Consider the following 19,263-nt stretch of genomic DNA (forward strand, 5'->3'; position numbering starts at 1 on the left):
GTGAGTATGTGTGTGTGCGTGCGTGCGTGCGTGTGTTTGTTAGCTCACCAGAAAACCTATTAGAAAAAAAAATCTTATACCGTTCACCTAAATCGAACACCAGGAGACCCGAGGGGACCGAAGAAAACCAAGGAAGGTGAAATCCAGCACCGACCAGACACCCCCCACCAGAACTCCTCCCCAGCCCAAGAAACATCCAGACCCTAACAAATCCAAAAAACATAAAGTCAGGGAGGCCTCAAGAGACCAACGGAGAGACCGAGAAAAGGAAGGAAGGACAGACGAAGCCGCGTGAGATCCGAGACACCAGCCTCCACCGATTCAATAACCTGAGGAGGAAACAGATTGTGTCTGAGTTTCGGTAGATGCTGGTGTGGTGGATCTGGCATGCATGAAAATCTCCACCAAAGAGGGGAGCCGTCGACCCCCGCCGGAACAGAGCAAGCGCAACACCTCAGGGCCCCCCAGGCCGCGGCAGCGCCAAAGGACGACCCCCGGGCCCCACCAGGGCCACCGGCCGGAGAGCAAACCCAGGAGCAGGAGCGCCCCCCGCCCCAACACGGCCCGCGCCCCCGGCCCAACGCAGCAGGACGGGGCACTGCAGGCCCACCAGGCACCCCACCGGCCCCCAACCCCCGCCCCCCCACCACCCCCCGCCCCCCATCCACCCCCCGCCACCCACCCCAACCCAGCCCCAGCCGCCCCCATGCCCCCAATCCCCCAGACACCCCCCACCCCCAGCACCCCCCCACCCCGCAACCCCCACCACCGCCCCCCCCCCAACAAAGCCGCCCCCCCCCCCCGACCCCACCCCGACCAACCGGCAGCCCCCCAACCCCCGACCCCCAGCCCCCGGGGACCACCCGCACCCAGGCACCGGCGCCGAAGAGGGGCCGGACAGCGGAGCGGAGAGGGCAGCCGCGCCCACCCCACCCCCCGCCGTGTGGAAGGACGGAACACCGGGGGCAGAAGGGGGAGATGGGGGCACCGGAGGGCGGCCGACACCCCCGAACCCCAGGCCCAGCGGGGGAAGGCCCCGGTCGTCACCCCAGCGTTCTTTGTGAAAATTAACCCCTGTTACTGAGTCCGCCAGCTCGCGGACTGGCGAACTCTACCCCTAAACCGTGAATGTGACCCCACCCAGTGTATATACAAGTGTGTGTGTGTGGTGCATTAAAATTAGGAGCAGGTGAACCGGAGCCGATGGAAATGATATTCCCACGCTCCGATCCACCCGCCACCCAAGCATGTTGCTGAGTGTATGTGGTGCATTAAAAAAAATAGATAGGGCGGGGGGGGGGGGGGGGGGGGGGCGGGTGGCGACACGGACAGGGGACCGCAGCACTGCTCTATACCGCGGCCCCCAACCGATGGCACCCCCACAAGCCCCCAAGCCCCCCCCCCCACCCACAAGTTGTGTGGTGTATTAAAATTGGAGGGGAGTTGTAGGGTGAAGACGGTGTTTCCACCCTACCCCACCCCCCAAAGTGTGTTATGTGCCCTATATGTCTATAAAAGTGTATTGTGCAAACCTAGTGTAGTGAGTTAAGAGGTGTGATCAGCGGGGCCCCCCCCAACCGGGCGGGGGCAGGAGGCGCACCGGCCCACCAAGCCCCCACCCACCCCACCAGGACCCCGGCGGGCATATGGGACCCGTCCGGCGGGGCGATAGGGCTCGCCCCCCGGATACTGGGTCCCGCCCGAGGTGTCAGGACGCCCACCGGAGCGGGGCGGGCACGACACCAAACCCCAGCCACCCCCGCCGGCCCCCATAGCACCGAGACCCGGGCCATGGATGGAGCCCCCGGCCCAGGGGAGGGGAAGGAAGGCGTACCGGGGAAGGGGAAGGGAGGAGGGAAGGGGACGACAAGAAGGGCAGGGGGCAGCGGCAGGGACGCAAGGAGAGGGGGAGAGGAGGAGGAAGGGCGACGAGGGAGAGGGGACAGGGAGGCGGAGGACGGGCGGGGAGAGGCGAGGAGGGAGAGGCAGCAAGGGGGAGGAAGGGGGAGGGGAGAGGGAACCACCGGGCACCCCGGCGGCCCACAGGCCCCGAACCGCGTCGCCGGGCCCAGAGCGACGGACCGCGCCGGAACGGCGCCGCCCCCGACACCAGGGAAAGCCCCGCAACGCAGCACCCCCCAAGAGACCCAGGGAACGGCCAAGACGCAGCCGCCACCCAGCAGCCAACAGAGGGGCAGACCCGCCCACTCCCCGCCAGGGGGGACAGCACCCACAGAATTAACCCACTGGCATGCCGTGAATCCGAATATCAACCCCTGGTGCCCATCGGAGGTGAATCCGCTCGATCCCGCTGGCAGCAGCCGGGTTCCTGACTATGGAAACACAACCATTAGTTACAAATTGCCTAATACAGAAACATCAATGCCAGTTATAACGCTGCTGTGGCTCTCGCTAACAGGCAGAATTAAAATCCAAGTTTAGGTTAAAAAATTCTATATACGTAGACCATGTTTCTTTAAATTTTGACATTTGGTTTTTATTTGAGGCAGATATTTTTTCCATTAAAATATGATTTATGAGGAGGTTAGACCATTGGTCGATATTCAAAGTTTGTTTATTTTTCCAGTTAACAAGAATTGTTTTTTTTGCGATAGTAAGGGCTACAAGTATAGATTGAAATTGTTTATGTGGTAAGTCAATTGTTGTTAAGTCACCTAGCAAACACAAGTTTGGAGAAAACGGTATCCTACAGTCCAAGACAGCGGAAAGTTTTTCTAAGACTTTAGTCCAGAAACACATAACCGGAGTACATAACCATAAAGCATGAAAATAAGTGTCTGTAGTGTTTTGTAAACACTGGAGACAAATGTCGGAGTCTGAGAGTCCCATTTTCTTCATCATATATTGAGTAATGTATGTTCTGTGAATAATTTTATATTGGATAAGTTGTAAATTTGTGTGTTTTGTCATTTTAAAAACATTTTCACAAACTTGAATCCAAAAGACAGATTCCGGAGCTATAGACAAGTCTGTTTCCCATTTTGAGATGGGTAAAGACGTTTTATCAGTATATGAAAGTAACTTATATATTTTTGAGAGTTTTTTTGTTGTTGTTGGAGAAAGCTTGGTAATATCTTTAGCTAAAACAGGCGGTTGGAGCGTACCCTTATTTCAGTAGAACAAAATCATCTAACATTATCTTTCATATGCATTATTTTGCCAAATAGCTAAAAAAAACAAATATCTGAGCATCCTGCTATTTGCCACTGTCAAAACATATGTGAACTGGTGATAATGAAAGGATACGGAAGGTTTGATTTGTTCTTTTCAATTAGTTTACACAATTAGGCTAATCAGAGAGGCAACACGATGTAGAAAATTATATCTTCTTTGCTTGTACTGGGCAAATAAACATTTGCTAGCAGTAACCGAATGTACGCAAATCCAATTCCTGTGACAGTTCTAAAAGCACATCCGACTACTCTTGACAAAGTGAAATGTAAGACAAGACACAATTACAACAAGACAATACTTCTCACTCATCAAACTTTGGAGTGTTTGTTTTCCTTCACTTTGGTGTTAAGTAAACAAATAGCTAGCAGATTAGCGCTGAAAATAAAAAAAATTCACAGTGATTCTAGCACAATTAGGCAGCCAGCGTAGGCACCAGTGAGCTTCAAGCAAGAAAGAGCTGCATGAAGAAGTATGATAGGGGGAATACTGTATAGAAATAGAAGGGAATCAAACCACTCCTCCGAGCTTTCCGTATCCATCCTCCTTCTCACTTTCATCTCTGCCTGAATTTCTTTTTTTTCTACTCTGTCTCTGTCACTCTATTTTCCCTCATCGCTTTATTGCCCTTTTCTCTTCTTTCCTTATTTCTCACCTCCCTCCAGATCCATCCCTCTGTATCCTCACCCCATCCATCTTTCTCTCTCACCCGCCTCATGCCTTTCAATCCGCAACCCTCGCTCTTTTCTGAACTCTCTCCATGCTTCCTGTTTTTTTGCCTGTCATCCTCTCTTCATCATCCATTCATCCCGTGTTTTTCTCGGCCTTTCTTCCCAATCACCCTCTGTCTCTCCATCGTGCTGCCTCTATTGTAGCTTTGGAAGACTATGTGATCAGAGCCGAGGACATGTCCTTTTTCTCGACACGCTTCAACGCTCAGCACGATTACACAAAACCCTACTCTCTCTCTCTCTCACTCTCGCTCCCTCCCTCTCTCTCTTTCTCTTTCTCACCACACACACACACACGACTCACAACTTCAAAATATCAAAGTGATTGACATGGTCTAAACATGTATGCCCCTGGGGCATTTTTGTGTGCAGTGCATTGAGGTCATGCAGATATAACCTTGGCCGCAGCAGCTATAGGTGAACACACATGCTCCCGTACACATGCGCATACATGCTTGGATATGGAGGAGAGGGAGGATTACTTTCTCCCTAGTTTAATCCCTAGGAGTAGCTCCAGGCCAACACATAGCTCTTGATGTTCCAGAGCTTGTAGCAATGGCTGACACACACGCATACGAGTGTTTTGCAGCGTTGCGGCTGTACACTTGTCTGTATGAGGTAAGTTTAATGTCCATGTAGAGAAAGGACAAAAGTCTACGTCGTACTGCAGTGTAGTTGTTTGTTCGTGTGTGCCTTAAATTGACATCATTTATATGATATGAAGCATGCTAATCCAGGGTAACACACCCTTAATGCAGTCCTTCTCATATAGGTGGAACATGTTTTTTGGGGCTGTATGAAAATGTAATTGCACATCCACTACAGTAGATGGCAGTGGCGCTCTCATTGTCATAAATGGGGTTTCCATCTGAATGTTTTGAAATTGTTAAGCAAATTTAGTGAAAATGTGAAAACGAACATGTGATTAATGCCTCTTTCCATTTGTTGTATTGCGCAAAAATCCCAATATGCTCTGATTTGGGATTTTAAAAACCCAAATAAAACCCCTCAGTTACCTCTTTTCCAACCCAAATTCACAAGGAATCTTGGTCTTTTGAGTACAGAAAGTACTTGTATGCAAGGCCATCTCAAACACATGTGAGCTATCCACCGAAAATATACAATGAGAGTAAAGCAAAAATGACCATCGTTTGATGCAGTACAACAATCCACTTTTTGAGCGAGGAGGAAAACGACTATCAGGTCCTGTCATCATTTATTAGCAAAACCTGTTAATTTAAAACTTAAAATTTGAATTTTCCTTTTATACACTGAGAAATCCACCTCCTCCAAGTGTAAAAACCTGTTTGAAATTGTAGGTCATTTTTCAAATTTCTAGCATTTCCATAAATTTAAATTTCCATCTTGAAAGTTCAAATTCAAATAAGTGGATGGAGACCCACCTATAGAGTGTATAAGGAATATTAAGGCGTACTTAATAGTAGGAACAGTTAATTAAATGTACCATATACAATTGCACTTATTGTGATGACACGTGTTTATACTTAACTTGCTAGATGTTGTACAAACTAGTCAACTTATCAACAGCAAAAGAGAGTGCTGGTCAACTCATTTAATTCAAATTGTCTTCTATTCATAAATGTGCAGCTTTGATAAGTGAAGAAGAACCAGTAAAGATACTTAAATAGGATTTGAAAATTTTTTTTAGTGCACACTATCAAAGTGGAAGGATAGCAGGGAATTTATTTTTATTTTTTTATCTGGCTGGAAATACAACCACATGACAGCAGGCTAAAGTGTATGGTCTGCATGAATTTATTGTATGGACTGTGCATTGCTGGTGTACATAGATGGTTGCAAAGCACTCCTACCTCCTGTAATTCTTTCAAACAATAGTACAGTACTGAAAAACTTGCAATAACCTCATCAGACTTGACTTTCATCATATTAGTGTCAACTTTAAAAATCTGCATATGTTCCTCTAAAATTTGCCTTACTATAAATCATTTTAGAGACTGACTTTTTCATGGAATACTGACTCTATAGTAGATGGTATCAATAGTGCTGGAGTTCACTTTTATTTGGTGCTTTTAATGGAGGGGGCGAAGACAATCTGTTCCGAGTTTTGTACAGGCTCTCACAGACTCTCACTCATAACAAATCATGATTATAGGCATTGCTAAAAAGGCCATTCTCAGCTTCCAAGCTCTTATCACAAATCACCCAGTGAGCACATATCCAAGTCGCACAAATATAAATACAGAAACAGACCTTTTAAGGTAGGGAGGAAATCTATGTGAGTGTGTTTTCAGTCTGACTTTTTACTGTTATTTAAAAGACAGAGGGTCTATCAATAAAACAGCAGGATTAAGGGCCAAGCAGAAATTGATCTGAGCCAAACGAATCTAATCACAGTTGGCCCGGAGACTGACACAAAAGTGACTGGGGAGCTGCTTTGGCTAAAGGCTCTGAAGATACTACACCTTAACTCATTCTCTGATTAAAATGCATTTGCTATGATGGATAAACGACATATTGTGACCAATATGACTCACGTATTAATACTGTCAAAGGCATGCAAGTGAAAGTTTGTGTCCTTACACTGGTTTGTACATGAAACATAAAACGGTTATGAACAGGGTCAGCCTCCATGGCGTCACCTCTGCTTGATTCAAGTCCTCTACTTGGATATAAGATTTTATTGTCGGTGCTACCTTTTTCATTTCTTTAATATGTTTAATGTGTTTCAAAAAGAAACTTCTGATGCTTCTTTGACCATCGCCCCAAGTTAGCTCTGATCAGGGTTACGAAAATATTTCAGTATGATGTAGGCACACGTTACCTTTTTGTTACCTTTCTTGCTCTCCAGCAAGGAAATCATTCTCTCCATTTAAGAGGTGCCATTAAATGTCCCTGCCTTCTGGCTAGAAGAAGCCAAATAAATGCACCATTCCCCCCCCAAATGTCTCCAGCTTTATCACCTTCCCGTCCTCCTCCTTTTCTGATAATGAGCTTGTCCTTGCGTCTTATCCCTCTTGGTTTTTTTGTCTCCCTCCCACAAAGTGTTCGTAGCTGATTACTGTAGAAACAGCTAATTTGATTGGTGAAATTTGGATAGAAAACAATAATTCTACATTATTTTATATGGCCTGCAAAAGCTTGCCACAGTTTTAATTTACGACAAGGAACTAAACAGATCAAAACATGTCTTGATCAACTATGTCCAACGGGGGGAGACAGAACGGGAAGCCTCAAGGATCGCCTTTCAGCGCCTGAGTTTTTTAGATGGGAAAAATAAAAACATAAAAAAGGGGGGGATGTTCTTTATTTGTTTGCCACAAGGCTGGGAAATGAGCTAGCTATCAGTGGGGTGTTGGTTTACAATGTTATTGAACTGACAGTGTGTTTATGATTTAAATTTTGGCACTAAATGTTGTTTTATAAGCTTAAATTATGACTGTGTCGACTTGAAATCAACCCAAACAACACAAAGGTCATATTTTTAATCATAGCATTTAATAATTTAGTGAAACAGTTTTTTCTAAATATATATATTTTTTATTTTTGTTTAAATAGAGGTTGCTGACTTAGTCAAAAAGCCTTGATGCAATAAACAAATTTATGTGGTATTTTTATGCATTTGAAACCTATAAACGTGAACGTTAAAACTAGTTATCGAATATAGACATTATAATAATAAAATTGTGTCGACTTGAAATCAACCCAAACAACACAAAGGTCATATTTTTAATCACAGCATTTAATAATTTAGTGAAACAGTTTTTTCTAAATATATATATTTTTTATTTTGTTTAAATAGAGGTTGCTGACTTAGTCAAAAAGCCTTGATGCAATAAACAAATTTATGTGGTATTTTTATGCATTTGAAACCTATAAACGTGAAGGTTAAAACTAGTTATCGAATATAGACATTATAATAATAAAATGCAAGGGTAATTATACAATATGACAGAGCGATGATTATGCCTTGTCCGTAAACAAATACATAACAACTAACCATTGTAGTTTTTGGCGTAATGTCATACATGTGAACTCATTTGAAAAGGCATCACATGAATACGAGAGCAGCACTAAAAAAATATAGCATAGTCTTACAGCAGATCTATGACCAACATATACACTTTTTTTGGTCTACCATTAGTCACCTATTGCGTTTACTGTCTTATTTATTTGTTATTTTTTAGCTGTCTTTGTTGTTTTGCCTGATTTTGCTCGATGTACAGCACTGGCTGTTATAAATTGCTATAGTTGAGTTGAGTTTACTCTTACATTAGTACCTAAAGCATCACCTTTAGTACACTTGCACAATAAAATGAAATCCAACACAATGGTAAGACAGTATAAGAAATTCTGCCTTTAGAAAGATAATGTTGTACTTTGTTTTAATTGACACTACTTTTAACTAAATAATAAGTTTTTGGCTTAAACAGTGCTATGAAAAGGTCAATAATTAAGAAATGTTTTCAGGATGATGGCCTCCAGAGAATTTTTGAGACATACATACTCAAATCTGTGGAATGTATTCATTTCAGTTTCACTTAATAAGGGAGTGGAAACAGAGATTTTACTGTCCGCAAGCATTGCTCAAAACATGTCCAGTAGCTTTAAAGGAAACACAAGAAATATGACAGAAGCAAAACAACAAGTTTCCGTCTAGAATGCTCTTAAACACACGCACCATGTCACTTAAGATAAAGACAAGAAAATAATCTGTGCAGTATCTGTAGGAACATAAATTAGTAATGAGCATGATCAGTTGACTCAAACTTAATCCAACTGTTACACAAAATGTATTTTTTGTGTAAATTCTTGCATATTTAATTTTTTTATACGAAGTTTTGTCACATACATACATTTATTCAAGGAAAGAGGCAGTTAATCATTCAAGCCTTGTGTTTAACCATTATCTTGAAATGAGTTACATTTTTCAGTATACTACAATATGCAGTTTTTGCTGCCAAGCAAATTAAAGAGAACATTCTGAGAGAGAAAAAAAGTGTTATTTATGCACAAAAAAACCACACCAAAAATGTACAGAACTATGGCCAAAAACAGAGGTACAGACCGTACCGTTCAACACCGAGCACACAGTATCTACCTTTATCCAGAAAAAATAAATAAATCAACCACAAAACCAAATTCGAGCCACAAAATGTCCTATAGTAAATGTTTGTAAACATGCAAATGATTTTTTAGTAACAGCTACAGCTTAGCTCTGCAAGGTCTGCTTGGCAAGTGATAAAGTATTTGGATAGCCCACAACTACAGAAGCGATCAGCGTAGGGTGCTTCTTCTGTATAATGGGGTGTAAAAGTATATACACGGTGTGCAACAATAAGATATGCAATTACATCAACTTTTTCCCCTTTAAGTATTTCTCGCGAGGCTATTTAGAGATGTTTACGGCTGGACAGATATATAACCTGCTTTTCAAGAGTGAATTTACTGATTGTAGCACAATTTCTGTCCAGCTAATGTCTAATGATAAATGATATATTTATCAACCAAGAATAGCTTAAAATGGCTTACAGAGTTACAATATGTAGCAAGTCACCCATTGTCCGCTTTGATGCCACTTGAGCTATGTGCAGGTCTGGCATTAAGCTATTAAATTGAAAATGTGCAGCTATTCCCAGTGGTCAGTCATTATGTAGACCTAGAGAGATTTCAGAACAAACATAAAAAGTGCAAAAAGCATGCCAAAAAGAATAAATGCACAAGGGAAGAAAGATAAGAAAACAAGGTGGATGATTTTTTTTCTATTACTAATTGATGCAAATTCTTTAATTGTACATTTACACAATTTAAAAGAATCCCAAAGCAAGAACGGTATCGAATACATCTTCTTTCATAAAGATAACACTACTTAATTTAATAAAAATTTAAAAAGTCTGTTTCAATGTATAGGATGGTTGTGCATCTCCAAAAGGCTCAATTAGTAATTACCAGCAAGGATTGGCAAAGTTCACCACTTTGTGAACAATTGTGTGAGCATATAGTCCAGCAGTTTAAAAACAATGTTTCTCAAAGTACAATTGCAAGAAATGTAGGGATTTCATCACCTATGGTCCATAATCATATCTCAAGATTCAGATAATCTAGAAAGATCTCTGCACGTTACCAGCAAGGTCATAACCCTACAAAGTAAAAAATCTACCATACATAGTGAAAACGGTATTATATTAACAACACCCACAAACGCCGCCAACTTCTCTAGGCCCAAGCTCATCTGAGAGTGGAAAAGTGTGCTGTGGTCTGATGAGTCCACATTTCAAATTGTTTTTTGAAATCACGTACATGTCCTCCAGGTCAAACACAAAAACGGCCATCCGGACTGTTGCCAGCGAGAAGTTCCAAAGTTAGCATGTGTGATGGTATGGTGTTGCCTTTGCACATTTCAGATTTTGGAGCAACATATGCTATCATTCAAGCAAAGTCTTTTTTCAGGTACATTGCTGCTTTTTTCATCAATACAATTCCAAGCCACATTCTGCATGTGGTACGTGGCATGGCTTCGTACTAAAAAAAATGCAAAAACTAGGCAGGCTTGCCAGCAGTCCAGACCTGTCTAATGTGTGGCACACATTATTATGCACAAAATATGACAATAGAAAGCCCAAAATGTTGAGCAACTGAAGTTATACATAAAGCAAGAATGGGAATGAATTTCACCTCCAAAGCATCAACAGTTAGTGTCTTCAGTTCCCAAATGCTCATTGAGTGTTGTTAAAAGGAAAGGTGATGTAACACAATGGTAAACATGTGTTGCATGCATCAAATTCAAAATGAATGAATGAAAAACAAAACAATAAAGTTCATCAGTTTGATGAATATACTGTAATAATATGAATATTTGGTCTTTGTTTATTCAATTGAGGATGAATTATTTTTGAAAATCATTGTATTCTGTTTTATTTATATTTTACATAAGGTCCCAACTTAATTGGAATTGGGGTTTTTATTATAGACTCCCTGGATTGGCTGGCAACCAGTTCAGAGTGTACCCCCACCTACTGCCGGAAGCCATCTGGGATAGGCTCCAGCAACTCTGCAACCTTTGTGAGGATTAAGCGGTTAAGAAAATGGATGGATGGATGGATATTATGGACTATACTATAGCAGAAAACTAGCTACCTAGCTAACTAGCATGGCTAACATTAGTTCATTTTTGCTCTGATGTTACTTGAGAAATCGTAGAAGAGCAGACAAGTACCTACTTATTCTGAGAAATAAGTACTTTGAACTGTTGTACTACATTTAGATTTTATTTATGGCAACATTTATGCTCACGGTTGTGGTACCGTCAGAATCTCAAACCATGCCGAGTCCATGTTGTGTATTGTAAGAGTCCAAGTTGAACCTTTTTATTCTTTAGAATAACAATATTTGATTATTTTGTGAAAAAGCAACAACACTTACTAATTGTATCCTGGCCTGCTGTTATTTTGTAACTATTTCAATTGCATTCTTTTGAAGACCTTTTTTCTGATTAAAATGAATGGACAAATGATTGATTTTCATGCGGAGGAGCTAATGAGGTCTGTGAGACAACAAAAGGAATGTAAACAGCAGGAGCATCATGACTGCACTGCTTGAAATCAAGGAAAGGCTGCCTTGCATGGCACTGCAAGCAACAAAGACAACCGTCTTTTGAGATCAATTTGTATCATGTTAAGGTAACGCTGCAACAGTGGCAAGCTGAGGTATGGGTCTCATTTGACTTTATTAGACAGAGACAAGAAGAAAAGCATAGCAAAAGCTATTAAGCAATATCACCACAAAGGAAACCATATGTGAAAGAGAGAGACATTGTGACCATACAGGAATCATCTCTTGAAATAGGCCACATTAACCTGCGGTCCTCTGGGGCCTTAGCCTGGTTTAATCCATGAGCAAATACTGAAAAAATGCCCACACACATACAATAATAGATTTGTGTGAATATGATTGTGAAGGGGAGAAAGAGCAGCAAAAGAAAGCTAAAGTTGCTTTGAAAACAGAACAGCACATGATAGAGAAAAGTATTCAGTACTAGTAAGAATTGGTAATTAATGCATGTCACTAACAAACAATAACCTACTTACATACTAATAATAATACATATGAGAGCTCACATTGCTTGAATTGATGGCATTCAGCATGCAGTCAACCAGAGAATGCAACTTTGAGCATTTTTGAAGGAACAGCACAAATTAGCCGTCCTTTCTTTCCACCATGAGTGATAATTTGTACAATATATTCCACTGAACCATCGCAGCTTAATCACATCAGTCTGACAAAATTAATGACTTACTAGTCATCATATCAACGCAGTCTTTATCAGTTCATTATGTGCAATCACCTACGGAATATGAATCCCATTTTGATATTCTTATAGTCACTGCACATACAATACAAATGACTTTCTTCATAACTAAGGCTGAGTCTTTGTTGTTGATCTAGCGGCTAGTTGGCCCTAAATTGTGTTTGAGTTGAAATTGTGTATGGAAACAATCGTCATGCTGGGAGTTTTGGAGCGGCGCCTTGTGAAGCTCAAGGGTTGCAATTAAAAGTACAAGCTTTACTTTGCGTCCTATTGATTTTTCGGAGCCTCTGTGCAAATTTCCTTTGTGTGTTTTCTTACACTCATCTTTTGAACCTACAAATAAAAGGAACAGTAAATTAGAGATAACAGTGAATTTGCTCTAACCGCTTCTTATTTAATTAAAACGCTTCTCAGGAAGACAATCCTATTGCTGCGCATGTACGACACAGACTTTCATGAGAAGAGCTCAGCCAGTGATCCATTACCGCTGAAGTGTACCAAGAAAGATGGGCTACGTGCTGTTGTCATCTGATCAACTTGAAGGCAGGTCTGGAGTGCCATATTTACTGCCATGGTTCTGACCCAAATGCTAATGATAGCTATTAAAGCTAGGCTGGCTAATGACATCAAGGGAGCTGTGAACGTGGCGGAACCAACTTGGGTGTTTTCATGTGGGTATGATAATGTTAATGGGATTAACACGGCGTACCTAAAGCAGCACTGAGATAAGCGCAGTGAGGCCATATTAAAAATACATTGGCAACAATGGCGTTACACAAGGGAAGTCGAGGGAATGAATACGTCTTACAGTGCACATCAGCTTGATAGCACACAGTTTCATACCATTGAAAGCTAAAACCACCATTATAAACATGTTATATAAATACTTCGCTGACACTGTCAAGAGTGATCATTATTGTGTTTGAACATTTATGTATGTGATGAATTTTAAAGCAGTATCCCCCATATCATGTAAAAAAAAAAATCATACTGATCTGGGGCAGGAAGGCTTAGCCGTAAAATAATGTGAAACGATGCACAATTTTGCTGACGAATGACAGAAACATTGACGGACGCCCATTTCGCTGAGGAATGACGAAAGACGGGTTGACGATTATCATTAGTGACAGACCAATATGTTTTTTTCCAGGTCGATACCAATACCAATTATTAGTAGCCAAGAAAACCGATAACCGATATTTCAAGCCGATATTCAGTAAAAGAGAATACAAATACTTTTTCTTTTAATTTTAAACAAATAAATAATTGACAGCATTATTTAAAAATTATACCAAAAATTGCAGGGAGCTTCCAGGGTCATCAGCATGTTTTAAGCTAAATTAAAAACTAAGTAAGTAAATAGATCACTTAAAGTTTTGTAAATAAATAAACTGTAAATAAAGTTTTCCAACATTTCAACATAATTTGTCATTTGTATTTGTATTTTTTTAACTGTATAAAAGCACAATTACTGCAGAAATATATATAGCGCAAAGACACGCAGTTGAATTATTTTGAATTATTTTGTAGTATTGTTACACTGAAAGCGTCTTGATCGCTCGCTGTCATTCATTTTGTGTTGTTTTTGTTGATCAGGGGCAGAAAAAAAAGTTTTACTTTTTTCTGTCCCCTTTCATTTTTTTTTTTACTTTACTTTGAATTTGAATATTGCTTTATATTGTCTTTTTTATTTTTATTTTTTACAAATGCATGAAATAAATGATGATGATGAATTTCAACAAAGTAAAGAGTGTAGGAAGTTCCCAATGCCAGCATAATTTTTTTACGAAGTTTAAATTTTAATAAATCCAAAAATGAAACGTTCCCTATGTCTCACTAAGCGACAAATGCATGCGAATGTAGTTAATTTGGGGGCTTTGTCAGAGTCCGTAAAAGGTTTCAAAAGATCTTTGCAGACAGTGAAAAATGAGTAAAACCTGTCTGTGAACATCTTACAAATCCTGATGAAAACCCTAAATTCGCTATGCTCGCAAGCTTTCACCGCTCAGTAAGACACCAGCTTTGTCGGCCTTCAAATTTGCAAATCTTCGATTCTATAATCTGTCTTTCCCTAATTTACAATATATTGTCGGATTGACGTGACGGCAGGGTGTCCCGACTCTCACTGAGATAGACGCTTAAACTCTACTGACGCACCCAACCTTCTATTTCCGTTACTTACAATAGGATAAATGAGTTCAAAACCTGAACAAATTGGATCTTGATATGCAATACATGAAGTTAATCGTTTGCCTACCGGTGTTGTTGCGATAAGGGCCAGTGTCAGGCCCTTGGCTCTGGCTGAGGCTCCTCATGAGACCCTTGTTGTGGTAGACTCGTTCCTCATATATGGGGTCTATATGGTGCTCTGGGGACCCCAAAGGTCGGAGGGGCTCCTGGCTATGCTGACTACTGTAGGAGCCGCGAGAGCCTGTAAGAAACAGAAAGGAATGAGAATGTTAAAAAGTGTTCAGATTTAGTTCGAAGGGAGTAAAACATGACAGGAGGTCATAATGACCTTGAAGGCTGAAGAGGGTGATGTCAAATATATTATTAAGTACATTTAATATGACAATGTGCTCAAATTTGGATGAGCACTTACTGTGAAAAGTGTCGCGAGTAAAAGCAACAAGTGTAAAGCTGGGCGGTGTAATAAGGTATAAAATTACTCTTTTGCTCAAAGACCTCACCATTTGCACTCTATTTTCCCCATTTAGGTGTAAGATGTTAGAAAGGGCCATCATTTACATATTTATAAGCTTGTATTCAACAGCAGACATTAAAAAGGAGACAGTAAGTACACCACGGTGACACTTGCACTGGAAGAAATGACGGATAATGAGGAGTAGGTAGCGAAAAAGAGAGAAAGATGTCACTGCATTTCAATTTTTTTTATCTTCACCGAACACATTGCTGTTTGTCAGCAATAAAATAATGAGATGCCGTGTGTTTGGCAGGAGGTCCAAATTCACAGGGCGATGAAGACATTGACAGCAGGCATTTGTTCATTAGAGTGGCGAACAAGGCAGGGGCCTCCCTCTGACGATGTATGTATACGCATATATACACACATACACACAATCTACACACACATGGGTGAGAGTGAATGAGAAGCAGCAAAAGAGAATGATGGTCCAGTGGAGCTTTCGTGTCACATTAGCTCTCAGTCGATGGCGAGTCGCGTGCTGAGGAGATTCCGGCCTCTGAGGGAGAGGAATGAGACCAACTCCATGATTTAAACATCTAAGGAACTGCACCACCAATTTCAAGCTGTGAACTCTTCAGCCTTTCATAATGTGTCAGAAACCATTCAATAAATGCCTTCTCATAGTGGTCAAAAAACACTTCTCGTAAAAACAAAAAGAAAAACAAAAAGAAAAAAAGAGTCAAGATTTGGCTTGGACCTGTTCTATTCTGAAAGTTAATTATACATCTCTGTGGTTATCATGATCCATCCCTACCATGTCCTTACTCCTGACAGATGAAGCCAGTTTCTTCCAATAAAGCCTTCATCAAGATATTTTGTTCTTGTTTTAATGAAGAAAAACGAAAAAGAAAAAAGGCAACATCCATATTAAGCTCCCTTGAGGCCACCATTGCCATTACAGTACATCAGCATTGGTTTAAATCTTAGCAAGATCAATGTTTGCAGTTTACATTTTACGTTCGCCTCAGTGACCCTGCAATGTCAGAGGCACAAGAAAAAAGGAGCGAGAAACCTGTAAAACAACCTCGACTAAGACAGAAAGTGTCCGAATATGCAAGTTAGCGAGCTAATAAAGAGTCAAGACACGCCCGTTTAACAGCATGACTCATCCAAGCTGGCGTCCTTCTTCCCATCCAATTCTTTGAAGTCTTGATGAGTTGGTTTTTATTTCTTTATTCTTTTTTTTTTGTACTCAAAGGGCCTCACTTGCGGAAGCACTGACCTCTTTCTTCCAAAAGGGAGAGGGAACTTAAAATAAAGAAGAAAAAATGATGCAAAAAATAGCCCTCCCATGATGTTTAATTCAGTAAAATATTTAAGGATTACAAAATGTATTGAATGAACATTGGCTAATTTGTGTTTGTTGAGTGAACAGAATTCAAAGCTAATATTACCGTAAAGACATTTTCCTTTGGGATTGGGTGAGGGGCTCAACAATCAATGTTGAAAATTGTTATACAAAGATGGAAATAATTATTAGACCATTTATTTATTTTATGTATTTATTTCTTAATTATTGCCTGCCACTTGGCAGCATTAGGTAAGGTGTATAATGTGACTGACAGGGAAAAAAAAGGAATATCTTTAAAACACACACACACAAAATAAAAAAACATTGTTTTTGTCAGTATGATGCCATAGCTACTGATGTAAGAACTGAACTGATTTTGTTTGTCATCAAGAAAGTCATGGCAAAAGGCCAGATATCCACTCTTAAATTAAACTCCGATTAGCAATTGTTGTTGTCATTACAGTATTTGCCCAAACAAATGTACCTTTACTTGTAGCAGGCATTTAAAAGGAACAACAAACTGACCGCACTGTATATATACTTTTTCATGGCCAGTCAATTCTGAAATTGAGCAAGGCTTCATACTTGACCATGCAAAGGGACCACAAATGTGCCTCAGGCAGCATCATTCAAAGCCAACCATTCAAGTGTCAATTACTACTGTCATTTCTTGCTCTCAGTGTTAGTGCCACACATGAATGACTTTCTTTCCTCAACATCCTCACTATTCGTCCACTGGTTACCAAGTCAAGATGGGAAGAATTCCTCAGAGGACTATTTTCATGATCCACTCTGAGTTTTGTTTTAGTTTTCTGTCACTTGGCTCATCCCTGTGTTTTTCTTCGCCCTAGACAGTGAAGGATTCAAGCAATTAGAAGCACCTGGGGACTATTGGTTTTCGGCTCCCCCACTAACTCCGCTCTCATTGCACGAGTATCCCAGGTCGTTCCTTTATCTTTGCTGTTTGCATTGCTGCTCCTTCTCAGATGCGGTTTCCTCCTTGTTTCCCCCAGTAAGTTCTGGCATTTTTCTGGCATCCCTCCTTTCTTTGTTTGGCCACTTTTTGTTTCCACTATGTCGGGTGCTACTCTCCCTACTTGTCAGTAGTGCTTTGATTATTAAACTGTTATTTTTGTTCTATGTGGAGCAATACGAGACCTGCTCGTCAGTTGTACTTTATTTGTGCTTTGACGGAATAAAGCACTTGATATTAAAAATGGCCCATCTTTAAGTCTAATCTACCGTTTTGGGGAATTTGGTAGACTGCGCTGTGATTCAACGGGCAGTGCAGTGTAAAGAAGGTGTTTTCTATTACACAACCTCGCTACACCTGACAATTTGGTGTTAGAAAGCAGACTAGACTTTAGACCAGGTTAAATTAGGTCTAAGTTGTGGCCCAAGTAGTGGAGCGCAATTTTAGTGGATTTGATCCAGGTGCAGGCAGCGATTCGGTGCTCTGCTGATATGTGTGGTCTATGTCATTGTATTTCATTCATAAATATGGCATAAGCGTGCATGTAATCATTGTAAAAATCAATTTGTTGAAGTCATTATTGTCACACACAGCCTTTTTGACACATAAGTACACAGGCTTGCACTATGCTTTTGTGTCACTGTGACCTTTATTTTGGCTCTGCATCTTCCTATCTAGTTGCACCCTTTCACACTTAGCAGTTGAATCCAGTTAAGTTGTGTGGATTCACACATAGAAAGATACCAATTGGTGCTGTGACCTGGATTGCAAAGTTCTGACAAACTACCATTTATTTTTAAATTTTTACAATACCATACATCAGAAACTACCATAAAGCTGTATATTATCAGTTCAACTATTTAAAGGCATAATCTGAAGGACTTGTTTTGGTCTGTCCGGGACATTTCTGGGCGGAGACTCAATGTTTTCCTTTCAGCCAAGCCGCAGAGGCAAGCTACTATCAGTGGCATATGCAAATTCTGCTCCTGTTTGGTGGACTGTTTCCGCAGACGTGTTAGGAGCTTGTGTCTTGTCTGAATATGGAAATTCAAACCCCCGCTCCTGATTGGTGGGCTGGTTTCACATTCGTTCCTGGTTGGCTGCTCTGCTCGGCTTCCGCGAGTGTCAGTTTTGATTTGAATGATGTGTTTACAAAAATCAACGGAAAAACATCAGACAGCACCTTTAATGGTCACAGTGACACAACGGCCTAGCTCAAGTCACCTATCTACTTATGTGCCAATGACACAGAATCTAACAGGTGGAGGGCAATCTCTCAGTTTCCACTTTATAGTGGCCAACTTGAACAAGTGGAGATCTTCTTGCAGTTCTTTCAAAATGTACTTATGTGCACGCTGAACTCCTGCAGGGACTTTGATGAGCGAGTCTATTATGCTTCTGCCATATAGCCCATGCGCCTCACCTGCGCTGAATTTAAAGGGAATGAGAAGAGCAGCTTGGATAGGCCGGGAATCAATCGACTGTGTTCACTCCCACAATGGTGCCAATTTCTAATTGTGCCCACCTACAAAAATATCAAAAGAAAGAAAACTACACCCATGTGCACAATCCATCCCCATATTTGGACTATTTGTCCCATCCCTATTCAAAATTATTCCTAAGCATCTCTCTTTCGACGCAACCTCAGTTGGATACTTAAAAAGCCAATACCATCAGCCTAAACATTTACAAACAGTTACATACAGTTATGTTGTACTTTATAGAGGGCAGCCACAAGCACTCTCCAAAACATTTTGTGGGCTTGCACATGGACGTAAATCTCAAGATACTAACCTCAACACGCCGGCGGTGTCGTTCACAGATCAGTTAATTCAATTGACTTAAACGCAGCACTTGACCTTTCTAAGAATGGCTGAGCGAGGCACTGATATGCAACAAAGAGGCTCCATCATAACCCAGGTGCTTAAATAACACTCGGCCTACACGCACACACACACACAAAGCAATATTGATATCCGTATAGATTTTCCCACAAGCTGTTTTTCCATTCAGTAACCCAAAGAATACTTGCGCAGGAGATGAAAATTTCATCAATAGCGCTTCTAAGTGGACTCCAAATCT

General features: G+C 41.1%; 1 protein-coding gene across 3 annotated transcripts in view; it reads right to left on the bottom strand.

Moving 5' to 3' along the window:
- ctnnd2a (catenin (cadherin-associated protein), delta 2a) overlaps positions 1 to 19,263 on the bottom strand; it is a 251,414-nt gene that overhangs the window by 108,781 nt on the left and 123,370 nt on the right. For all 3 annotated transcript variants that reach the window (XM_086066020.1, XM_086066021.1, XM_086066019.1), the window contains exon 11: positions 14,468 to 14,641. In XM_086066020.1, the coding sequence (XP_085922146.1) occupies positions 14,468 to 14,641 (174 nt within the window). The remainder of the gene's footprint in view (positions 1 to 14,467; positions 14,642 to 19,263) is intronic.

The sequence above is a fragment of the Leptonotus elevatus genome, chromosome 21 (genome assembly GCF_054856555.1).
Source record: "Leptonotus elevatus isolate MCC_2025b chromosome 21, RoL_Lele_1.0, whole genome shotgun sequence".
Lineage (NCBI taxonomy): Eukaryota > Metazoa > Chordata > Actinopteri > Syngnathiformes > Syngnathidae > Leptonotus > Leptonotus elevatus.